At 40.9% G+C, this 23,731-nt stretch overlaps 1 protein-coding gene across 1 annotated transcript in view; it reads right to left on the bottom strand.

Moving 5' to 3' along the window:
* The window catches only part of magi2b (membrane associated guanylate kinase, WW and PDZ domain containing 2b), a 165,741-nt gene extending 146,815 nt beyond the window's left edge, over window positions 1-18,926 (bottom strand). Inside the window, 1 exon segment of the mRNA XM_036568297.1 lies at window positions 18,493-18,926. Coding sequence (XP_036424190.1) covers window positions 18,493-18,790 — 298 coding nt within the window. The 5' untranslated portion in view covers window positions 18,791-18,926.
* Between the last annotated feature and the right edge of the window lie 4,805 nt (window positions 18,927-23,731).

Raw genomic sequence — 23,731 nt, 5'->3', positions numbered from 1 at the left:
AGTGTTGATAAGTGATGATCCACTGGCGCTGCCATCTCTGTCATTACACTAATTTTCACTTCCCTCGTTATTATTGCCAGGCCGACCATCCTGCTGACCCTGGTTCTGTTTTAAGTGTCCATTTCCTCATCATCTGAGCTGTCATCTTCCTCCCTCTCCCTGTTTTACTTCTTTTGTGGTCATTTTCTCATTTTGATGGTCACTTTCCTTTTAGCTTTAAAGCTGTTATTGGCTAAAGAAAAAAAGTGACTGAGTGAAACCAGTTGAGTTAAAGTGCACTCTTTCTTGTTTATTTATTTATTTATTTTTGAGTGTTGTGGCATGACAAGCTGGTTTCTTTACAGTCTTAGCAAAAAGGGCTCTATATAGCACTGAAGGTTCTTTCACTCGTAACAAAAACAGAACCCTATTTGGTGCTATATAGAACCATTCTTTAAAGGGTTTTTTCCAAGAACAATACACAACCAGTTTCTCATCATACAGAAGAACCATATGACCATCAAAGAACCATTCAGCATTCAAATGGTTCTTTGAGTGTTCACGGTTCTCTATAGAACCGTTGCCTACAACTAAAAAACCTGAACCCTCTGATGAACCTTTTTTTAAGTGTTATAGACCTCTTAAGTGCGTCATTCCTTAGTCAGTTTCATGCCCATATTAGGAAGTCCAGGTCTAAGCTGAATTCTCTATGGGAAAAATGAATGGCATTTTCAAAAATCACTGCTCTTGCGCCCTGTTGTAAACAGTAACGTTCCAAGTCTGATATACTTTGTCCTGATTACAATTTCCCCCAGCATATCACTGGATTGGGCATTAGGCTTTTATTTCGAGCCTTGTACACATACTGGGGAAATGTGTATGCAGCATGTAATAGTTAGCTAGTGCTTTGTTTGATAATGTAAACAAGGTGATGCCATGAATAACATGAATTGGAGATTTACTTTTCTTGAAGCATGTATTCATTTTCTGATTTAATTTCATTGAGTTTCATAGCTTATTTCACTGCATTTTGCTGCATACATGCAGAAAACATAGGCTCCTCACCTATTCTCTAGTCTTCTGTGTCATGTCTGGGATGCTACGCCGCTCTGCTCATGCAGCCCGTATGAAAGCTCTGACCTGTTATCAAGCAAACAAGCTGAACAATGCCAGGCTAAGGTGACCAGATTTCTGAAATGAAATCTGGGGATGTTTCCAGTTTGGTGGTCAGTATATCAATAAAATATCCAATGTTTTTATCTATGAAATAAAAAAGTGGGGACAGTTCCAGATTCATGTATTTTGGTACCTCTTGTACTGTAATAAACTATGGTGAAGGCCGACTGATAAAATTGGGTTCTAACTAAGCAACTTTGCAAACTGTGTCAGAAAATCACACTGATATAGTCATATCACATGGTGTCACATGAGTGTGGTCCAAAACAGCAACTGTTTGTCACACTATGGGTATATATAGTGTATATATATGTATGTATATGTTTGTATGTGTGTGTGTGTGTTTGTGTGTGTATAAACTATACATTTTAGAGCTCTAATCTGAGTTGTCAATAGTAGTCTGGATGCTAGTTTTCCAGTGGACTGCTAGTTAGCACACTCTCAGTTGTATTTACTTCCAAGAGCATGAACTTGCCAGCTAGGTAACAGCATGAAATTCATCCAAACTTAAGGTCAATACTGCAGAGTTTAGCGCAGCTCCTGTAGAAAGTAGTTTTTGAGTGGGTTAAAAACATTGACTGCATATAATCTGAAATGTTTTCTGTTTTCGGTTTTCTGTTAGCTTTGTATTGTTCGTTTTGATGTTTGCCATTATATCCACTGAGATAGTGGCTGAGAGCGGTTTTCCAACTGTGGCTCGGGGGCTTATTGGACTGGCTGTTTGAGTGATGCTGCATCGCGGCTATTTTGCGGCCTGGACTGGCCGCTTGGGTGATGCTGCGGCGTGGCTGCGGGGCTCTCTGGACTGGGGACCTGATCAACGTGGCATCGCATGACCTGGGCTGGGCGCTTGGTTGATGCTGCACTACAGCTGTGAGGCTGCCTGGACCGGTAGTGTTCGGCTGCACGAGCAGCGCTACGCTGCAGCCACAAGGCCTCTCGGGTCGGCCGCTTGGGTAACGCTGCATCGCAGCTGTGGGGCTGCCTGGATTGGTGTTGTTCAGCTGCAGGAAAATGCTACCCCTTTGTGGCGAAGGACATCTTCAGTCTTCGAGGCTTCCCGGTCCGGCCTCCTGTATGATGCACCGTAGTTGCAGCGGGAGACTTTCCCCCGCCGCTAACGACTCTCTCTCACTGAAACTTCTTCCGCTAGCTGTGGGAACTGTGGAGTGTGTATGTGTGTTCTGTGTTATGTATTGTTGATTATGTATTGATTGTAAAGCGACCTTGAACATGGGAAAGGCGCTATATAAATAAAAGTGATGGTGATGATGATGATGATGATGATGAAATGTAATCACTCCCCCGTTCACTGGCAAGAGCTGACTACAAAGTTATTTTTATTTTTTAAATTAGCATGCCACTTCCTATGAAAATAATGAGTTATTTCTTACAATACTGCAGTTAGATTTAATTATTAACCAAAAAAGCAACTCAAAATTACTTGGAACAAAGTCTAATTCCATTGACTTACATTGAAAGTAAAGTAAGCATATATATGGCACCAGTGTTTTCACTCAGTTATTAAACTGAAAAACATGCCTTTAGCTTTTCTTGTCTTTATATAATATTCAAATATTCAATATAATATATTTGAAAATCAAAACAACTGATAGCTGCAGCCCCACTGTTTATCCTACTTATCACTTCGTTGTGGTATTCAGTTTCAAGGGGAGCCTCTTTGGATTAGTCCATCTGCTAAATAAGCATTTAAAGAACATACGCAAATATTAATAATGACATGTATTTAATGGCATAAACAGATTAAACTTCATAAATAGACTGGACTACACATGCTAATCTTAAGCAAACATGTCTAATCAAGGGACATATTTCATTTTCAGCATCACAGAAGGTGGAGCTGAAGCAGAATTAAGCATTAGTTCAGCTTTCTTTAAGTTACACCAGCAGTGCCAGACACACGAGCAATCACAGTCAGCAACAATAAAAAGCAATCACAGTCAGCAACAACCATCTCAAAAAAAAAAGAGAAAAGAAAAAACTGTCTGAATTTCTAAGTAAATATGCTGTAGGGATCAATTTAGGATCGCCCTGACGAAGCACTTGCTTTGGGGTATTGAACAAGGCAGTGGAGCCTAAAGCGACAGAGCGATTTAATGCCACAGAAAAGTCCTTCCATGCCAGCCCAACCAAAGCCTTTTAGCAATTCACAAACAAGTTAGACCTCTTTAAATTAGCAATAAGTCACCAATTCCAACGTAAACATTTTACTCATCTGCAGCACATTCAAAAAGAAAAATACAGCTCATGGACATGTTGCCAAACCCCAAATACAACCAAAATATTGTGCTACTTATCATGCATAGTGACATTAAATCGCCTATAACTACACTTAATATTCAGTCAGTGTTAAATCTACCATAATATTTAGTGAAACTAAATGTCAGTTGTAATATTACTTACTGCTGCTATGCTAAGCTAGAATATGATGTTCTTTAGAGATGTGAGCAAGCAAACCCAGTTACTGTTAGCTTAGCCTTTAAAACCAATTAATTTTGCTCCAGCACTTCTTAAGGTTTCACTTATACTTTAGTGTTCAAGGATTTTAGTTCTTCTCACGATGTTGAACAGAGGAATATAACATCATAGAAATCCACAGAAAACTACTACAGAGACAGTGAAGTGCAAAGAATTCCTTTGAAAAAATGAAGCAAAAATGAGGTCAATGAATTTGAGCATGCTATATGTCTGGGTTTGAGTGTATGAACCGTAATGAGAGAGAGCCAAACCTCTTCTGTTACTGACCATCTCAGTTCCCGAGCGCCGTTTCTCTCCCAGTTTCAAAGATTTCAAAGACGAAGAGGATCTGCAGCAGAAGCTACTGAGATGTGTAAGCTGAAATCTATTCCTGTAGCATCACGAACAGAGTATTAATAGTAATCAAAAAAAGCCAAAGCTGTGTGTATGAAATGCTCTGGCACGTGCCCACTCTCTTCCTTGGCCTGTATTCACCAGGATTAATGTCCAGCTGAGTGACAAGGCGGCACATGTGCCTCTCCACTTCTGCATTAAAGTAATTGAAACAGGCTCTTTTTTGCATGACAATCTCGACTTGCGCTCTAAAGTAAATGAAACAGCCTCTTATTGCATGACAAACGCTCAACGTCAGATCCCTGAAGTCTGAGCTCAAAGACCGAACCATCAAAGCCGACAGCCGGCGCTGCATAAACGTATGAACGTCATTAACTTAAAGGTGACCTTCGCAGCAGATGACAAGCCGTGTTTTCCTACATATCCTTAGAACACACAAACACAACTTACTGAATAATTAATCCCTCAGCTGGCCTGCTTATGCTGCTCACGGTGGGGAAAGGACTCGGTGGGGTTTAGATACAGCAAAAGCAGAACATTCTTAAATAAGTTCATCCTTAGAAGTCAAAGTTATCGCCTGTAATAACAAAACAGCATTTTGTCATTTTAAATATCATTCATTTCTCACTCGTAGCTTCAATCTATACCACATTTGTAAATGACGAATATTTCCACAACCGAATAATCAGTCCATTATGATTCCAATTAATCAATTAACTGGGAAAAGAAAAGGTGCAGTGTATCAATAGATACAGTAGGAGATTACATAATACTACATTGTAAATAATACATCGTACCCAGTGTTTTACATACAAAACAAGCATTATTTCTCCTTTTGCACAAAGCTCTTTCTTTTCAAAAAAACACCCACCCTATCTCTTAATCAGATTTACAGAATTGTATAAAGAACATGGCAGTATACAGCATAGCACTGCTCTGAAAAACACTATTTATTCAAATGTGCAAAAAAGATAAAGGAACAATTTTTCTCCCCTCTAATTATATCTGTATTTTCTTTTACTGAAGTGACGTAATGTCAGATGGGTAGCAAAAGCATTGTCACGGCAAAAAAAAAAAAGATTCAATGCCAACAATATTTAGATAGGAAGCACCTCATGGATCTGGCTTGTAACTTACTCACTCCTTCATGTTTAGCAGGCTGAAGATTCTCCACAAGGGGGAGCTATTAGCACTCAAGTAGCTTTTGGTGATTTTGCCTCAGTGACACTGCATGAGCACGTGAATGATAAATGTAATTTTTGATGAATTCAATAATTAAAATATTTGAAAACTGAAAAGCAGTTCAAATAACTAGTGTTTTTACTCATTTTTATGAAGCCACATTCTTCTATGCATCAATTTTTATTAGTCTCACAGAAAGCAAAGTTTTGTTCATGACGCTAAAGGCTAGCAAGTCACCAGCAGAGCACAGTAACAGCACATCTACAGAGAATCTTCGAGCACATCATGTAAAAATGGTGTTCAAGGCTTTTCATGTCAGCCAAATTGCCCTTCTACCACCCTGGAGAGAGTTCAGATCCAACACATCTGGCTCTAATGTTCAGATGCCCCTAAAGGCCTTCATTACCTGAATCAGATATGCTAGGTTTTGTTCACACAGCAGGTAAAAGTGACCCAAATCCGATCTTTTTCTTCACGTGACGTGAGATGTGTGTCTGTGTGTCAATGTAAACAGCAAAAAACACACAGAATCTGACATTTTCTATTCCGATTTGAGACGCTTTCATATGTGGTACTGAAATCTGATACGTATCCCGATCTGCGGCAATGCGACTCAGTCTGAGCAGCCAGATCGGAATTCATGCGACTTTTACATCAATCCAACCCGACATTCGTCATAATTTCACACTGCTGAGACTAAATAAACATTTGGGGTGATGTTTCTGTACAAGTAAAATCAGAAGACACTTATTCAAACCATGTTTGAAGAGATTTCAAAAGAAATGGCCGAATGGCCGCAGGAGAGTCAGAAAAAAAGTCTGAAAAAGTCTATTTAAAAAAAACAAGGATGTGAACCAAAGAAATGACGGTGGCTGAATAACGTGCCCTTTTTACAACAAGCTCAAACGTGTTCTGGGAGATGAGCCCAGCCGGCAGCCACTGGAACTTCTCACTAGCCCCTGTGATGCTGGCAAAGATGAAGCTAGAACCTCTGGAAGTGCAGCAGCAGCTGTTACTGTTGATTCCACTTTGATTGTTTACCTCTGCATGAGCGTGCCATGTGAAGCACTGGTCTTCTGCACATTTTTTTACATAGTCAGTCATAGGATTTGAACCCGCAGCCTTCCGGTTGATGGCTCACTGTTCCTACCACTACGGAGATAAACTGTGCAGAGTGGCAGTTTTCCAGGACCAGCATTGAGCACCCCTGCCTTATAGTATTGCCAGTTCCATCAAAAAGCATAAATAAAAAAAATATATTAATAGATTATATATATTAACAGCAATCATGCGAAACAAATGAACAGTAAATAGCAATACATCATAACAATATTCATATTTTAATATTAATAATATAATATAGTATAGTATAGTATAATATAACATAATTACCATTAAACACATATGAATATTTGAGGTAATATTTGACAGAATATTCAAAAGATAAAATATTTGCTAGTTGTAGTCCTAGCTGAAATTAATAAACAGTTGTGGTTACAGTCTTGTTTTATAAAATGAACAAAAATTCTTTACATTTTTGTCATATTTTTGTCATTTTTGGCAGAATTTTGACAGAACTTGTCCCTACAGAATGCAAATTACATGTAACTGTCATAAACTACATAACTATTTCAATAATTCTAATTAATTATAATTAGTAAGTCTCATGTATAAAACAATACAATGCGAACTCTAGCTTGTTAAACACTACACTACGCGTGTTCTGAAGCCTTACTGTAATCAGCCATGTATTATTACAATCACCTGACAGGTTTTAATTGTGAAATAAGAGCGGCGCTGGTTTGATTGGGGAACGTCAGCCCCCCCTGCTGCTCTTTCTACTGCCGTGAATGATCCACAAGCCTAACCCAATAGCCTCAGCCCTGATAGGTTACAAGTATATTAACATTGGAGTCACACAACTAACATCAGTCCCAGCTTTACTCTCTTGGCTGAATTGCCCTTCGCAGAAACTCGTCCTGTTGATTGCAATCAGCCTCTCCTCTTACTCATGTAGGCAGGTTATAATCATCACACCAACAGAAACCAACGGCTGTCAGACTGATAACGCTTTTAGAGCACAGCGCAGCGCTCGGAGCCAAGGCCCAGCACTTTGTACCGAATTGCTCATGACACCCGGCTATAGACGACTTCTGTTGATTAGGTCTGTACTTGGTGAGATTCCTCACAAGCCAAGCAATGGATGTCTGTGAGACAACTTTTCAAAGAACGGGAGAATTAATAAATGTTTTCCAGATATACAAGGCGCTACGTAACAAGTTCCCACCTCAACTATGAGAAGTGTAGCTGGATGGAGCCACAGCAGTCCATGTGCACCAGAATGCTCAACACGAAGCCTTTACCTGGTGACAGGTACGGCAGCGAAAGCCCTCAGTAATGGTAAAAACTCACCCACCAGTTTAAAAATCTGTTGTTCATTTATTGCTTTATTTCACACAAACTACAACAAGACAGCAATATTCCTACACATGAACATAACTGAGCTTTTAAACAAGTGATTTCTTACATTAGTAGCACATTTATTGTGCATAACATAGATGAGACTGATGTAGAAACAAGGCTGTTAAATTGCACTTACCAAAACAGTTGCCTGTACAAAAAGCCGTCTATGTGGTACCGTGTACGTTAGGGCTACAACAAATAACTATTTTCATAATCGATTAATTGGCCCATTATGACTTTGATTACTGTATTAGTTGGGAAATGAACACCTGCAGATATTAGTCTGACAATACTGTTTCACTAAACACTTAAATTAAAAATACAAGGTTGTACTTCCTTTATTAAATAACATAAAACACCTACCCTATCTTCTTATTCATATTTCATAAAAAGGGCTTTCATCAAAGGCACAGCAATGGATTTTGTGCTTCGCTCCTGAAAGGTGCAGAAAAAATAACAACATACCACAAACGCATTTTACAAGGCACTCCAAGACAGGCTGGTTTTCTGTTTTTCTGCTCTTATGATAAAGCAAAAATAAATTACCTTCTGAAAGGTTGACAACATTATGTAATTAAAATACCATCCAGACATCAGACCAGTCATGTAAGACAGGACACCTACAACAGCTCCTCACACGTAAAACAGCAGTAACCATGCCCCCACATCACCATTTTCAAACATACACACATGCATCATCTAAACCACTTATCCTTCTAGGTCGCGGTGGGGTGCTGGAGCCTATCGCAGCTGTCATTGGGCAGAAGGCAGGATACACCCTGGACAGGTCGCCAGTCCATCGCAGGGCAGACAGACAGACAGACATACGCATTCACTCACTCACACCTAGGGGCAATTTAGCACGTCCAATCAGCCTGACTGCATGTCTTTGGACTGTGGGAGGAAACCGGAGTACCCGGAGGAAACCCACGCAGACACGGGGAGAACAGGCAAACTCCACACAGAAATGACCCTGGTCACCCGGCCGGGAATCAAACCCAGGCCATTCTTGCTGTGAGGCAACAGCGCTACCCATTTTCAAATATATATACGTTTAAATACAGTTTTAAACAATCTCAGTGATCAAAGGCTCCGTTTTCATTTAACAGAGGCTAAAACCAGGAGAAAAAGCTATAAACATCCAAGCTAATCTACACAGATCAGCTTATGGAGAACTCTTATGACTGTACAGTTCAGCCAAGCAGTTTAGACCAACAGTTTCCAAATGCAGCTCATCCCTTCAGCCAGCGCTGCGTATTCTATCAGCTAAACCGAACTACAATCAGCTGAAAAGCAGACAGTGATGCACTGCTTTTAACTCTTCACTGCGGTTTTAATAAGATACCACAGTGTCATGCTGAGTTTCTGCTGTGGATGCAGCGTATAATCTTGTGCATGTTTGCGCCTGATGGTCTTGCTGCCCGCCAAGCCCAGTTTTACACATCGTACAGGAAACATCTTTTTAGATCACGTTAAAGTGAAGTGTTTTCATAGTTTTTATTTTATTGCGTTGTGCACAACCCTTTTCTTTCCATCACCACTATCCGTTTCCCTCTTTCAGTCACATGATGTAAAGGGGAAGCACAAATGTCATCAAGTCTGACCAATAACATGATTCACTGCAGTTGTTTCTGCCCTAATGTACATTTTAGTACATTCTCAGACCACAACATCAGGTTTCAGACATCAGAAAAAACAGCTTCAGGTCTCGAGAAATTCACGAGTAAAATCACGTCTCAGCTCTCGTACGTCAGGCGAAACGAGTTGTTCCACACAGCCTCAGGTAAGATGGCTTTAGAGAAACTGAGATCAGGCTAAGCTAACTGGCCTCAGACGATAGAGCTTGTGCTGTTTTTTATTACTAGATTATTTACAGTTTTGTGGCCAAATCAAGGATGACAATATACTACAACCACATCTTTTAATGAACTGCACTTTTATTGCATTGTTTTATTTCACGGTTAAGCTTTAACTCACATGCTATCACTGTGTGTGCTCCCATGTGTTCCTATTGCAATTATTTCTTCTATTTTGTTGTTGTTTTTATTGTCAGTATTATGTTGCTATGCAGGTACAATACCAATTGTGAAAATTAACATAAAAGGTAAAGCAAAAGGTAATAAATACCCCTGAGGTCCACTGCAAACCAGACTTCACTTTAACCATTTAACTGCTTAACCATTTAAGCATTTATTTTCCGCATGATTACCCAAATAAAAGGACTCTGTAAACAGTATAAGCCTCCTCAAAACTCAACGCTATCAGCTCTTAGAGGGAGACGGACGGAAAGACAATTAGCCAGTTTGCTCAATAAGGACAAACAAACACCAGCAAACACAAACAAATAGAAACGTTTGGTTAGTGTGCCATTCTGCGTCAATGTTCTTCCTCATTCAGTCTGGTTCATTTGGCTTGTCAATTCTTTTTCTGGACAATCTTAAGACAACTGAAAAATCATAAGACAACAAAAAACATAACCTTCCCCTCGGTTCTCACACCGTCCCACTTCTGTCTAAACACAAAGGGAGAACAGCATGGGGGTCCAACCTAACCCACAAAGTTGACCATCTAAAAGAAGTGCAACTGTGAGTTTATGAGCTGTACTCAAGTTGAGAAGAGAAAGCAAGGTGGTAAATGTTACATGCAATGCATCTGATTACTGTATTTTAATTCACTTCAGAAATGGAATAAAAGCAGAATGGGATTTTGTACATTTAATGTGAGACTGAATGGGCCTCACTTTAAAGTGGTTTTCTTATAAAAATAATCCAATTTTCACTAACAAGAAATTTCTGCCATATGGGCCCAAATGGACCTATCACCACATATTATCCCATATTTTTGCCAGATATTTTGCGAGCTACTTATTATTCATATTTTCCTTACCTACTGTACTTCTCAACATCTGGCATATTGTTTCAAACATTGGTCAATAAATCTGTAACAACAGCAAACGACTACGTAATAAAACATGAATAGCTCTACCCCTGCTGAAAAAACAGCTTGTCCTTATTTTAATTAACGTTGTGCTGTAACCAGAACTGGCCATTGTTTACTCAAAATACGCAAAAACTTCAACAGTAAAATACAGACACTTGTAGTAGACCTTGAAATATTACATGGACACTTGAAATATTCTAAATTTAAAAAACTATGAAGTTGGTCAACCAGAAAGTCAAGCAAGACCTTGTGATCATCATGACCAACATGACCAGCTTAACCAACAAAACTGATTGACCAACTCCAGTTACCCTTTGCAATGTGTTAAACTGTCATAACTAATAGAAATGGACCAAAATTATTTTGATAAAAAATCTTGTTCTGACAGCGACGATAAGGTATATTTTCACCTAATCCAGCTCGATCTCCAGCTTGTCAACCACCTTGACCATCAAAGACCAGCCTAGACCATCTGAAACTGGCTTCCAGCAAGAGTTGGGCTTAGGTGGATTTTTCAGCAGGACAGAAATGGCAGTGTAGCTCATCTGGGATCAGGGTCTATCACACCACTGTAAAACACTGAAAAAAAAAGACAGCAGGCTATACACACATGCTACTGCCTTACTTATCATTTTTAACATCGGACACAGGCTAATGCTAACAAGTTAGCTGAATGAGCTGTTGCCAAGCAAAGGCACATTAGCAGCTAAACTATAACTCATTACTCGTTGCTTATTATGTGCTTGTTATCACACAACTTTGCCTCAAACAAAAACAACCATCAAAATGAACCTGCCTTACTGTGGAGTAATGCTAGCACAGCCGACTCGTGTTAACTGTCCTCACTGACTTACAGTGCACCAGCAGAAAGTAGTAATATTAGGCCATGATAAATTAACAAGAGCTGAAGTTGATTATCAAAATGACTGGATGGATTACTGTAAGTCTGTTAATGGTGCGGATATTAATTCTAAGAATAAGGAGCTTGTGATGATCCGTTGAGTTTTTGCTGAATTTTGAATGTGAAATGAGAGTGTGATTGGGGGCACACACTGAAAAAAATCTTGCTTTTAATATACTTAATTCCGATTGGTTCCACATGAATGAAATGTATTACACCAACACAATTACTGTCATTAATTCTCCTCACTTTTTGTGATGTAATGCATTTTTATTCATGGGGATCCAATATACACATTTGAGCAAATTCAAAGCAACACTTTTATCAGTGCAGGCTGCAGCAAAGTGAGGTAGCAACTGATACCACTGCAGCCACATAAAGCCTTAAAAAGCATTAAGACAGAGCCCTACAGACTCGGCTGAGGAAACACATTTCAGCTGTAACTTAGTATGAAGGCCTAACATACTAGTCTGCCCATTCTCATCTAGGAGTCTAATGGTAGGGAATGACCAGGCAGGCATGACTTCACTCTGCACAGTCTTAGTGCAATTTTACACAGTTTTTAGAGAATCTGCTGCTTTTCAGGACATTTTAAACAAACTGCATTTCTGGAATGCCCCATTTTGTCCGAGCCACTTTTCGAAAAGCCCTATTTTGTCCCCACTTCAAAGAGGTGGAAATAAAATGGGGCATTTCAAAGAAGTGGTGAGGACAATATGCAGCTTTTCAAAAAAGTGGTGAGGACGTGTCCCTAGTGTCCCCACCATAAATAACAAAAATGGTTATTCAGACTGTCACAGTTTGAAGCCAGTTTAAAGAACACTGAAGCACTGCGGATTTCACGTTCACTGATCCTCAGATATTTTCTTTCTCCCCTGATAGCACTGTGTGGATATTATGTGTAGATCGGAGGAGGATCATTACTTGGATACAGCCTGAGTCGGTCCGCTTCTCACTCTGAAGTATGTCAGCGTACTCTTAACCCCTATCTGTATCGAATCAGTTCAAATCAGCTCTCGCTGTGTCTTACACAGTCTGCAGTCACGCATCTGAGAAAAACGATGAGTGCAGGAATCTGGGTTTTTCTGACAAGTCACAGTGTTGCTTGGTCGAGGTTACCAGCACTGATAAAGAAAGAACTACAAAGGAACCAAAGCTGTGTTGATTATGGAAGTTTTGGAAGTTTTTAAGATGTAATTCATTCTGAAATGTCCAAGCTGGACCTGAATTAGTGCATATGAGTAATAAAGCCTTATAAACCATCACTGCCATTTAGCAGAGGTACCACGTCCATGCAGCAGGTTACAAATTACTTCTAAAATGATCACAAAAGATTTCTAGAAAAGATTACTTCATGTGACTAGTATCTGGACTGTATCTTGAAAAGATTTTAGCCACATGCATTTACACTTGCACTGTCATCTCAACTCAAAACGATACAGTAACTGATTTCATGGCTTCTCCCGAGTTGACTCAACTTGAGGACACCAGAGTTCACACAACTCAGACTTCTTAGTTGAGTCAAAAGTTCTCATAATTTTTCTCAGTTAGGTAAATAAATGAACTTGTTTTTATACTCAACTTCCCCACTAGTCAGAACTTTTTCCATCACACAATCCTGCTAGACATTTCTCCTCTCAGGTACACACTTATGGACAGCTATGGCGTTGCTGGGGTTCAAACTCACAACATTCTGTTGGGGTGAGGGCTTAGTCCACCGCACCACTCAGGAACCCATGAAGCAACTCACATTTTGTGTCTACAAATGTTTAATACACTGGAGAAAATATTTGTTGATTTATCTTTAAAGCATGGCGTTGTTTCATGTGATGCAACTGTCTAATAATTCAGCCCAACATCAGGAGATTGTGAGTTTGAATCCCAGCAACATAGCTGTCCATATCTGGAAGCCCAAGAGGAAAATATGCCAGATGGGAATGTGTGACAGAAGAAGTGCTAGTGGGGAAATTGAGTGAAAAAATGCAAGTTCAGTTTTCTTTATCCAACTGAGATGCAGACCTAAAAACAGTAGCTGGGAGAATTTTTGACTCAACTAAGAAGTTTGAGTTGTGTGAACTCTGATGTCCCCAAGTTGAGTCAACACAAGAAAAGCCATGTAATCAGTTACTATATCATCTTAAGTTGAGCTGACTTCTCATTTTTTAGTGTGTAGTCAAATGTGTCTCCGGTTAGTCAGACTGAAATCCGATTACTGTGTGGGATGGAATATGTAAATCCACTCGTTACCAATTGTTTATCATTATCATATCATTATCGTTCAGCCTGTTCGTCCGCAGTTTGTTTTGCAAAGTAGTGTCTGTCCATACTGCTATTAAACATTTAGTTTCGTCCAGTCATAGTCACGAAGCACGAGCCCAGTGACATACTGCACGGGGAAGAGTTTCGGTTGTACTGGGAGGAATTTTGGTTGTCGATGTATCTTGGAGAGACGGATGCATTTACACTGCTATAACGTGGCTCAGATTCATCTCAGACCACCTCCTGAAGCGGTCTGAGTGATCAGATATATCTGTTTTAAATGCGTCTTGGGTGCGTTTACACTTGCATTTTTATGTGGTTTGGCCTTATCCAGATATAATCCTGACACTGAAGACGCATGAAGTGACCAGGCGTAAACGGGGTCTATGACTGATTCTGCCCATGTGTATACAACTTGTGCTGGAGCATTTTTAGCAGCACATGACTCAATACAGACTGAGCTGAGTTCAAAGATGAAGATTGAAAAATATATTGCAATAAGGGGAACGCTGTAATTAAAAGACTGCGAAATTAAAAATGAAATATCAAACATCTCTGAGGATAATTTGTCATAGCATAGCATAATAATCTGAAATATCAAGGGAAAATTACACTTCAAAGCAAAACACATTTTTTTGACCCTCCGGCTGGTAAAATTTGATAAGTGTCATGTTTGTGATAATCAATTTACAAAGCTATTCATACAAATTAAATGTATTACATAATCACAAAGGAAAAGATCGCTCATGACTGAGACCTGCTACAGACCATGCTGATAACAATTAGGGGAAAAAACAGCAGGGAAGAAAGGACAACAAGGACGTCTTTCAAGGACAACAAGGGCAAAAAGTCACAAGACCGTCCCAGTGAGGACAGCACACTGAAGGGCCAAGATAAACAATGTAGCCAACACTGCAGTCATTGTAAAAATGCCCACTCATGGCATATTAGTCTCTAGAGTGAACCTTTCCGGTTTAGGGACTAGGAGACTCCCCTTCTAATGATGTACCTTAAAGATACATTTTCTCAGTTTGGCTTTTTTTATCTGACTGAAATGGTAAAAAAAACGTTTTTTTTTCTTCCAGTTTTGTTCATCAGTGGAGGTAAGACTTACACTAATGCTGGCTTGGTTGTATTTATTAGCCTATAAGTGGTTAGGCTTGTAGTCAGGATTGGCTGATGCTAGGGGTGGACAATATAACAAAGAAAACTGCATTGTGATACTTTGAGACATTTTCACAATACACAATATGCATCACTGTACTTAGTTGTTCTGAGACTTAATAAGTTGGTACAGACAAAACAGAACCTTTAGTGCTACATACAAAAATACTATAATAATAATAGATTTAAACTACAATCATTTTTATTCAGTGTTTTGCTAAGCGTACTGTACTAAATCTAATTTAACAGGCCTAACTGTGCTCACTTTGTAGTGGAACATAGTTGGTCCGTGTTTTTTAAGGACCGACGATATCCACAATATGCTCAGAAAAGCGTACTGTAATATAATTTATCATGATGACGATAAGGAGCATGATGGTCCATTGGGCAGCACTGGGTTCGATTCCCCGGCCAGGCATCCAGGGTCCCTTCTGTATGGAGTTCTCTCAGTGTCTGCGTGGGTTTCCTCCAGGTGACCCGGTTTCCTCCGGTCAGGCAAACTGGAGATACCAATTTGTGAATGTGTGTGTCTGTGTGTCTGCTCTGCGATGGACTGGCTGCCTGTGCAGGGTGTTTCCTGCCTTCTGCCCAATGACCACTGCGATAGGCTCGGGCACCCCCCTTCGACCCAGGAGGATAAGCATCTTAGAAGATGAATGATGATGACGATAAAATATTGTCATATTGCCCACACCTAGTTGACACCACAGGGATGATGTATTTGTTGTATGATGTATTTGCATGAAGAATGCTGGGTACTGTAGTAACAGAACTCTGGTGAACAAAAATATGAAAACAAAAAATCATGAACTCTGTGAAACAGATAATCGTGAAGGTTATAATACAACCGAAACGAATACTCACTGCTGTGAAGATGTGGATGTTTTAACTACAAGGAAAAAGGTCTGACTAGGACTATATATGAATTATAACTGCAAAGGGGAACATATTTTCTACCAAAACACACAGAATGAACAATATGTAAACATGTTCATTGTAAACTGAAGCAGTCCTAGTTGAGTACACTCACGGACATTTAAATAGTTCCTGTCAGAACTGGGTCATTATGACAACTGTGGCATGTAACTGTCTATAACCACTCAGCCACAAGAGTGAGTCCTGGTCAAGTGCCAACAACACATGCGCACTGAACACACAGCAGTCTGGCCCCATTACATCAAAGTCTGATCATTACAGCACCACACGGAACCTGACTGGTTAAGATCTGTTAGAATGCTTATATTCAGCCCACATAACAGTGTTCTAGCAAGTCCTCAAGAGCTTGATTTTCACACTGGCAGCCGACGGCATATTCAGTTGGCACCCCTGAACTCCACTGCTTTCTTCTTTCTTTCTATACATAGCGAGGGTTTACACACAGACACACACACATAAAGCTACTGTCACTTCAAAAGCTCATAACTTCTTTTTTCATTTCCTCTGTATTTTTTGTAAAAAATTACTTGAAAAATATCCAGTGTAAATGTCTAGATTTTAGCTTGTACAGGACCGTGAAAAAGTATTTGCCCCTCACCTGATTTCTTCTGTTTGCTAATTTATCACACTTAAATGTTTCAGATCATTCAAATATTTTTAATAGAAGATAAAGACAATGAGCGCAAACACAAAATGCAGCTTTTATTCCATTACTCCATTCCATTTATTGAAGATGAAGATTATCACCCATGTGAAAAAGTAATTGCCCCCATAAACCTAACAACCGGTTGTGCCACTGCAATCAAACGATTGCAATAACTTGCGATGAGTCTTCTACATCATTGTTCAGGCATTTTGGCCCACGTGTCTTTGCAGAAGTGTTTTAATTTGGCTACTTTGGGGGGTTTTCGAGCATGAACTGTCCGTCTTGGGTCTTGAGATGGGATTCAAGTCAGGACTTCGGACACTCCAAAACCTTAATTGCCTTAGCAATGGCTTTGCAACCTTTTACAGATTAGATTCATTGACTTTGTTTCGCATCTGTACTTGAGTCTCTTTAGAAAGTGAAGCGGCAATTTCTTTTTTTATAGCACTGTATGTATGACTGCATGCCCAGCCATATTATTAGGTGGCTTGTCATGCAATCATACATGTACTGTTCACCAGTACATTCATGCAACCATCCAATCGGCCAATAGCAGACTATTGATATACTTAGTACATAGTTTGATTTGATTCAGTTCACGATTACAGGTTCACAATTTTGTATTCTCACAACACTGAACAAAATTTGAACAGAAACATGATGACTATAAACACTTTGCTGCACAACTTACTAATAACACTAGAGCTGAGATGCAGGAAGAGTGCAGAAGTAAGGTGCTGACTGGTGAACTCCGGTGCTCAAATAATGTAACTGCATTAGATGGCATAATTAATAAAATGTTGATTCACAAAACTGCAGAGTCACAGTTTTGCTGAGCATTTCAGAAACTCCTGCTCTCATGGGATTTATAATGCACAACGGTCTCTAGAGTTTACACAGAATGGTGCGAAAAACAAAAAATCCAATGAGTGGAAGTTTTGTGGAACTGCTAGAAACTCCCTGTTGATAAGAGAGGACCGAAGACAATGGCTAGACTCATTTGACCAGACAGAAAGGCTACAGTAACTCAAATAACCACACCAACAGTGGTGGTCCGAAAAGCACAACACATCAAACCTTGAGGTGGATGGGCTACAGCAGCAGAAGAGCTCAACTGCTCAAATGTTCTCAAAACAAAGTACTGCCCGCCCCAGCGTCCAGACCTCAACATCACTGAATGTGTTTGGGATTACTTTAATTGTAAGAAGTAGAAACTACAACCAACTTCTAAGACCGATCTGGTGTGAGGTGTGGAAAAATATCCCTGCAGATTTCTTTGGAAAACTGAAGCAAGACTCCTGAACGGAATGGAAGCCGTAATGAAGGCAAAGACTGGACACACTGAATAGTGAGAAATCTGATATATTTAGATCCGTCCTGATCACTCTCTCCACATCCATGTGGGGCTCCAGGTGTCAAAGTGGAAACCAATGTGTGAGACCACCCCTCTCCAGTCCTTACTGTCTCACATCACAAACACAGCCCCTTTCACTGCCCCTCACACCCTCACACAGCTTTGTGTCCTTATTGAGCAGCCAAAGGCAAGAGAGCTCAGAGAAAACCAGACCATCGAGACACACTGCACAACACACAGCACAGATGGAGTGTGTGTGTGTGTGTGTATGTGTGTGTGTGTGAAAGAAAGAGAGAGAGAGAGACAGAGAGAGAGAGAGAGAGAGAGAGAGAGAGAGGAACCTGGGCTGCAAAATTCATTAAGGCTGTTAGATAAGAGCGAGCCGGACTGATGCTGACACAACCCAAAATGACCAATGAAAGCGGCCCGATGGTCTGAGACTGACACCAGCAGCTCCACCTACTGTACCGATAACACACTGTACGAGCAGGCAGAATCGGTCCGGTGCGTAAACACAGCCCATAATGTGGCCTAATCACACTGGAGCAGCGTCTACAGCCGAGACAGCCGTGCACACTCACACACGCAGAGCACGGGAATGCACACGCACGCGCACACGCGCGCAGCCCTGATGTTTACCCCGTAAACCGTTAGCCTCACCTTGCTTCACACACTTGAGCCTGAACGGGTCCTTGCAGTGCTTAATGACGGCCAGCACGTCCCTCGTGGTGAGCCCCGCCACCGGCGTGTCGTTGACCTCCAGAAGCAGCTCGTCCTGGGCCAGCTTGCCGGTCTGGATGGCCACCTTGCCCTGCCTCACCTCCCCGAAATAGGGGAAGTTGCCGTTCTCGGCGCCGCCTTTCAGCTCGAACCCCAGCTCGCCCTCCTTGTTCCTGGTGAGCACCGCTTCGTGGACTTTGTTCGTCCAGTGGTTCTTCTTCTTCAGGCTCTTGGACATCGCTGACTGACCGGTCTTAGCCTACCAACGTGTGTGTGCCGGGTGGCCCTTCATACCTGCCTGCCTGCCAGCCTGCGTGCTGCTGCTCGCTCTTCACGCCAGCGCCGCTCGCTCCTGACGCCTGTATCGTAGTGCATGCAGCTGCAGCACGGTTCACCGAAAGCTGCAGCGCTGCGCAGCGCGTTTGGGTTTTTTTTTACGCACCAGTATTCGGACAAGCCCCGCCCACTTCGCTCGGACTGGCCAGTATAGTCACTCCTCGCGTCCTGCGTTTGGATTGGCTCATGTATTCTGCACTGGGATTCGCTGTAGTATCCCAATGCGTACGCCTGGATCGGCGCTTCTGCGTCCTGCGCTCTGATTGGTTATTTGTAACCCTTATTCTCCTCTCAGATAGGTTAGTGGTTACAAGAAATCCGCCAATCAAATACATGATGACTGTAGCGTCCATACACTTGCCTTCAGGCCTATAACTGTAAACTGCAGGACCTGGCGCACCTGCCAGGGTAATCCTAATCCAGACAATTCGGGATTATTGCACTATCCACTCTAGTAAGGCACACTACCCTTTAATCTGCATATTATCTGCCAAATCTAATTATGTTTAACCTTAAATAGTCCTGGTGGTCCTGTATGTCAGTGTTTCTCAGCCCTGTTCCTGGACGCCCACTGTCCTGCACATTATAGTGCTTTTCCTTCCACTTTAACTCAATAATGGGCTGCTAATTATCTGATTAATAGGATCAGGGGGGTTTCCAAGAAGCAGGATTTCTCAGATTGCAAGATAACTGAATCCCAAAGATGATGACTGTCCAATGGGAATGCCCCTCAGCTCTTTTCCTATTGGACAGGCTTTATTTTGGGCTTAAATTATCTAGCTAAACTGAGAAATCCTTTGTTGAATATCCCCCGGGTGTGTTGGGAGCAGGGGCAACACAGGGCAGTGGGCCTCCAGGAAGACTGCTGTATGGTCCTGCATTTAAATAGTCTTTATAATATCTGTCAGCAAATGTTACAAAGTTAATCTGCCCGATTTAAGCGCTAAATGGTCACCCAAGACAGAAAAGTAACGCTGCCTAAACGTTTTTAAGGTTATACAGGGCTAATCTGGCTCATTGCCTCGGAATATGAACTCCTAGCCAATCCTGGCACAGAGGGGCGGGGCTTGTCGGAATACGGGTGGGGGAAGAAAGAACGCAGGCAGCGGAGGACCAGACAGACACACACACACAAACACATACACACACACACACACACACACACACACACACAAAATGACTGGCGAGTGACCCGGATGTGATGTGTACGAAAGGAGGAATGAGCTAAAAGGAGAATGAAAACGTGGTCCAGACGGTTCGGTTCGGACTTCATTCCGCACCGTAACGCTGACGCAGACACGGTTTTAGATTTTAAGGGACACTCGAGATGACCAGTTGTTTGAAAAGAGAACCTATGGGCTTTTTCTGACCACAGTGTGAGGAGAAACTTTGACGAGGCTGAAGTTGGCGCGCTATTCGCTCGCATCTAGCTGGAATTTCCCCGTTCCACCTTAAATGGTGCAGCAGTTCCATTCTGGCGCCTGCTGCACCATTTAAGGTGGAACGGGGCAATTCCAACTAGAAGCTGACGAACGAGAAGCTGACTTGAGCTTCGTTAAACTTTCACCCTGCCGTTTATCTGAAGCCGAAAAAAACAAGAGATTTCTTTGTTGTCATTACTTTTTAATATCCATACAAGGGTGACAAGAGATAGTTTCATTCAATATTGAAGAGGCTGTTGAGTGCTTGGAAACATTTGCTGTGAATGAGAAAATGCACTCAGGCCTCTTTAGTCATAACCCTGAACCGATGCCCCACTTTTTTAGCTTCACAAAAACCTTTTTATTAATCTCTTTCTCAGCCTGGTGAAAGGCTTAAACATGTTTATACATTTTTCCTGATCTTATATGACCATATATTGTTAAAGTCACTGTTTATGCTTTATTACTCATTATGCTGTTGGCAAATATGATGTGACCCAGGACTATTTAAGGTTAAACTTTAATTAGATTTGGCAGATAATATGCAGATTAGAGGGTAGTGTGCCTTACTAAAGTGGATGCTGCTTTAATCTTGAATTGTCTGGATTAGGATTACGGGGATCATGCACTAGGTCCTGCATTAGTGTTACTGTGAGCCTAAACACAATTATATGGACGTTGTTATGGCCTTAAATCCTCATCGTTGTTCAGGCCTACTGTTTAGCAGGCATATTTACTATTTATAGATTTATATGGGGGATTATAATACAGTTATAAAGCATTCTTTTCCAAATCTGTGTCCGAAACTTCTATAATAAGTGTCTTTCAGTCTGTTGCAGAGCTTTGGGGGAAAATATCTATATGTCCAAAAGTTTGTGGACATCTTCCCCCTCCAACGTTTCTGCTGAAATCAAGAGTATTACAGAGTAATACAGAGTTCATCCCCTTGCTGTAGGAAAGGTTCTGGAAAGGATTTACAATGGATGATGTAACATAGCTGTGAGGATTTGATTGCATCCAGCCATTCATAAGAGCTTTAGTGAGGTTAGGTACTGATGTTGGGTAATCAGTTCTTGATCACTCCAGCTCATCTTCAAGGTATTGGGTGGAGCTCCATCACTCCTGGGAATGCAGTTCCACTGCTCCACAGCCCAGTGATGGGGGGTTTATACCTTTTTAGCCGAAAGGAAATGGTGACCTGAACGCTTATGTACGACTGCTCTAGAGTGTCCTGTTCTATTGGCAAAGCTTTTCTATGGAGAAGGGATGTCTCTATGACTCTATGACTGACTCTATGACTTTTAAAACCCAAACATGACCTCTTATATTTCAAATATAAATCAGTCAGCTTATCCAAAGAACTACAGTACTGTGTAAAAGTCAGAGGCCACCCTTCATTTATTTTATTTACAGTCAAAATGGCCTTTAAGTACTTAAGTATTAAGTAAGTTATTCATTTTTCAGTGTCAGGGAAAAAAGCAGAAAACATATATATCATCGGAGAGGGGTGGGGTGTTTGCTCTGAGAACTTGGGCTGAAGCTCTGGGCAGCCTGTAGCTAGAAGGCCAGCCCCCCCCCCAACCCCCCCCCCCCCCCCAACCTGTAGCAGGACTGATGTAGGACTAAGGAACATATCACGGAGGAGATGGGGTGACGGTGGGGATTGCGAACCCTTTATCACAGGAACAGAAGGTGAGGATATGAATTTATAGGGCGTTAGATTGGAAGAAAGAGGGGTTTCAGGCATGTTCCTCCCCCAAACATCAGTTGTAACATAACTACATTAAATAATTAACGTTTACTGTGTTCACCCTTTGCCTTTTGACTTTCCCCTTCCTTATATGCAAGTGGATCATCTTGTGTCTATTCAGAAATGTCTCCTGAAAAATAAATAACAAATGATGAGTTATATGAATAATGAATAAATTAAATGAATGAAGGTGGTCTCTGACTTTTGCACAATACTGTAAATGACAACAGAGGTCTGACAAGGAACTTACTACAGTGAAGGCTTTTCCAGTATTCATCACCTCCAGTAACACTTTCCATGATCCTGTTCTGTAACTCAGTATCAGATTTCCAGTTTCGGTGCCTTCATACTTCAGACATGCTCATGGAGCTCATTATAGGAACTCGGAATTCACTGAAACAGGTAAAAATAGCTTAATAAAGCCTTCAGTGGGACACAATGTAACACATAGACAAAACATTACTTACATTGCTATGTAGTCATTATGTGATTACACAGTTATTAGCAAACTGGTGGTAATACAGTAACTGGATCATTACCAAAGCTACGTGGTACCAGCAGTATTTAGATTTCCCACAAGTTGATATCCTCCAAATTTGTGTGCACAGTGGAATGTGCTCTCTACATTATCCCGCTGCAGCCACTGTACCGGAGAACCAAGCATAAGTTGTGATCAAAACTTGGCATCACTAACCTCCTTAAAAATAAAGATGCCAAGAAATATTCTCTTTGGAGAGATGCCATAAAACAAGGTTGCCCAGTCCTGGTCCTGGTGGTCTACCACCTTGGAGAGTTCAGATCCAGCACACCTGGATGCCCCTGAAGGTCTTCACTACCTGGATCAAGTGTGTTAGATGAGGGTTGTCGCTGAGCTCCTCAGGATGGTAGATCTTCAGGACCAGGATTGGATGCCTGTACAATAGAAGTACCACTTTTGCTTTCTTCTAAAACCTTTATTTGATGGTTCTTTAAAGAGGGATTTTGGAGATGATGTGTGAGAGTGAAGAAGGTTTAAAGACTCTACATAATGTGAAGCTTCTACACCAATTAAAGTCCGAACCAGAGTGTACCGCAACTAGCGTCTGGTTCTCCTTTCATGTGCAGTTGAAGTTTTCTAAATCCGGTGCTGCCTTTGGTCTTTCATTACTGTGATTTGCTGCTGCTAAAGACTGGAACACATTACAAAAACATTCTAACCAAGTAAATGTATTCCATTTCCTGTTGTTAAGGGTGTAATCAAAGACATTTTTGGTGATTCCTGCACTTGTTTTATTCCTAATTCCTAATTTTCACATGTTGCCATATTTAGCTTGTTTTTGTCCTGTGTTGCTATGTCCTTATTGCTATAATTAGCATGTCTGTTTTCCTTTTTTATACATTGTTCCTCCTTTCCCACAAAGGCCTTCTGGCACTTGACACCGCTGTAAATAAGAATTTGATCCTAATGACTTGCCTGGTTTAATTAATGGTTGAATGAATGAATGAATGAACTAATGAATGGGTTACAGTTTGGATAAATGCTTTAGTCTCAGATAGAACCGTTCTTTTCCAGTATTTTGCAGATTGTTAGGATGAAGGACTGAAGTAGCATTGATATTCCAGTATATCTGATTTGGCTAATTATGACCTCTTAATTTGTAAGTATGTACGTAGGATATATTTATAAAGCACA

The sequence above is a fragment of the Colossoma macropomum genome, unplaced genomic scaffold (assembly GCF_904425465.1).
Source record: "Colossoma macropomum unplaced genomic scaffold, Colossoma_macropomum, whole genome shotgun sequence".
Lineage (NCBI taxonomy): Eukaryota > Metazoa > Chordata > Actinopteri > Characiformes > Serrasalmidae > Colossoma > Colossoma macropomum.
This window is presented reverse-complemented; position numbering and strand designations above follow the sequence as displayed.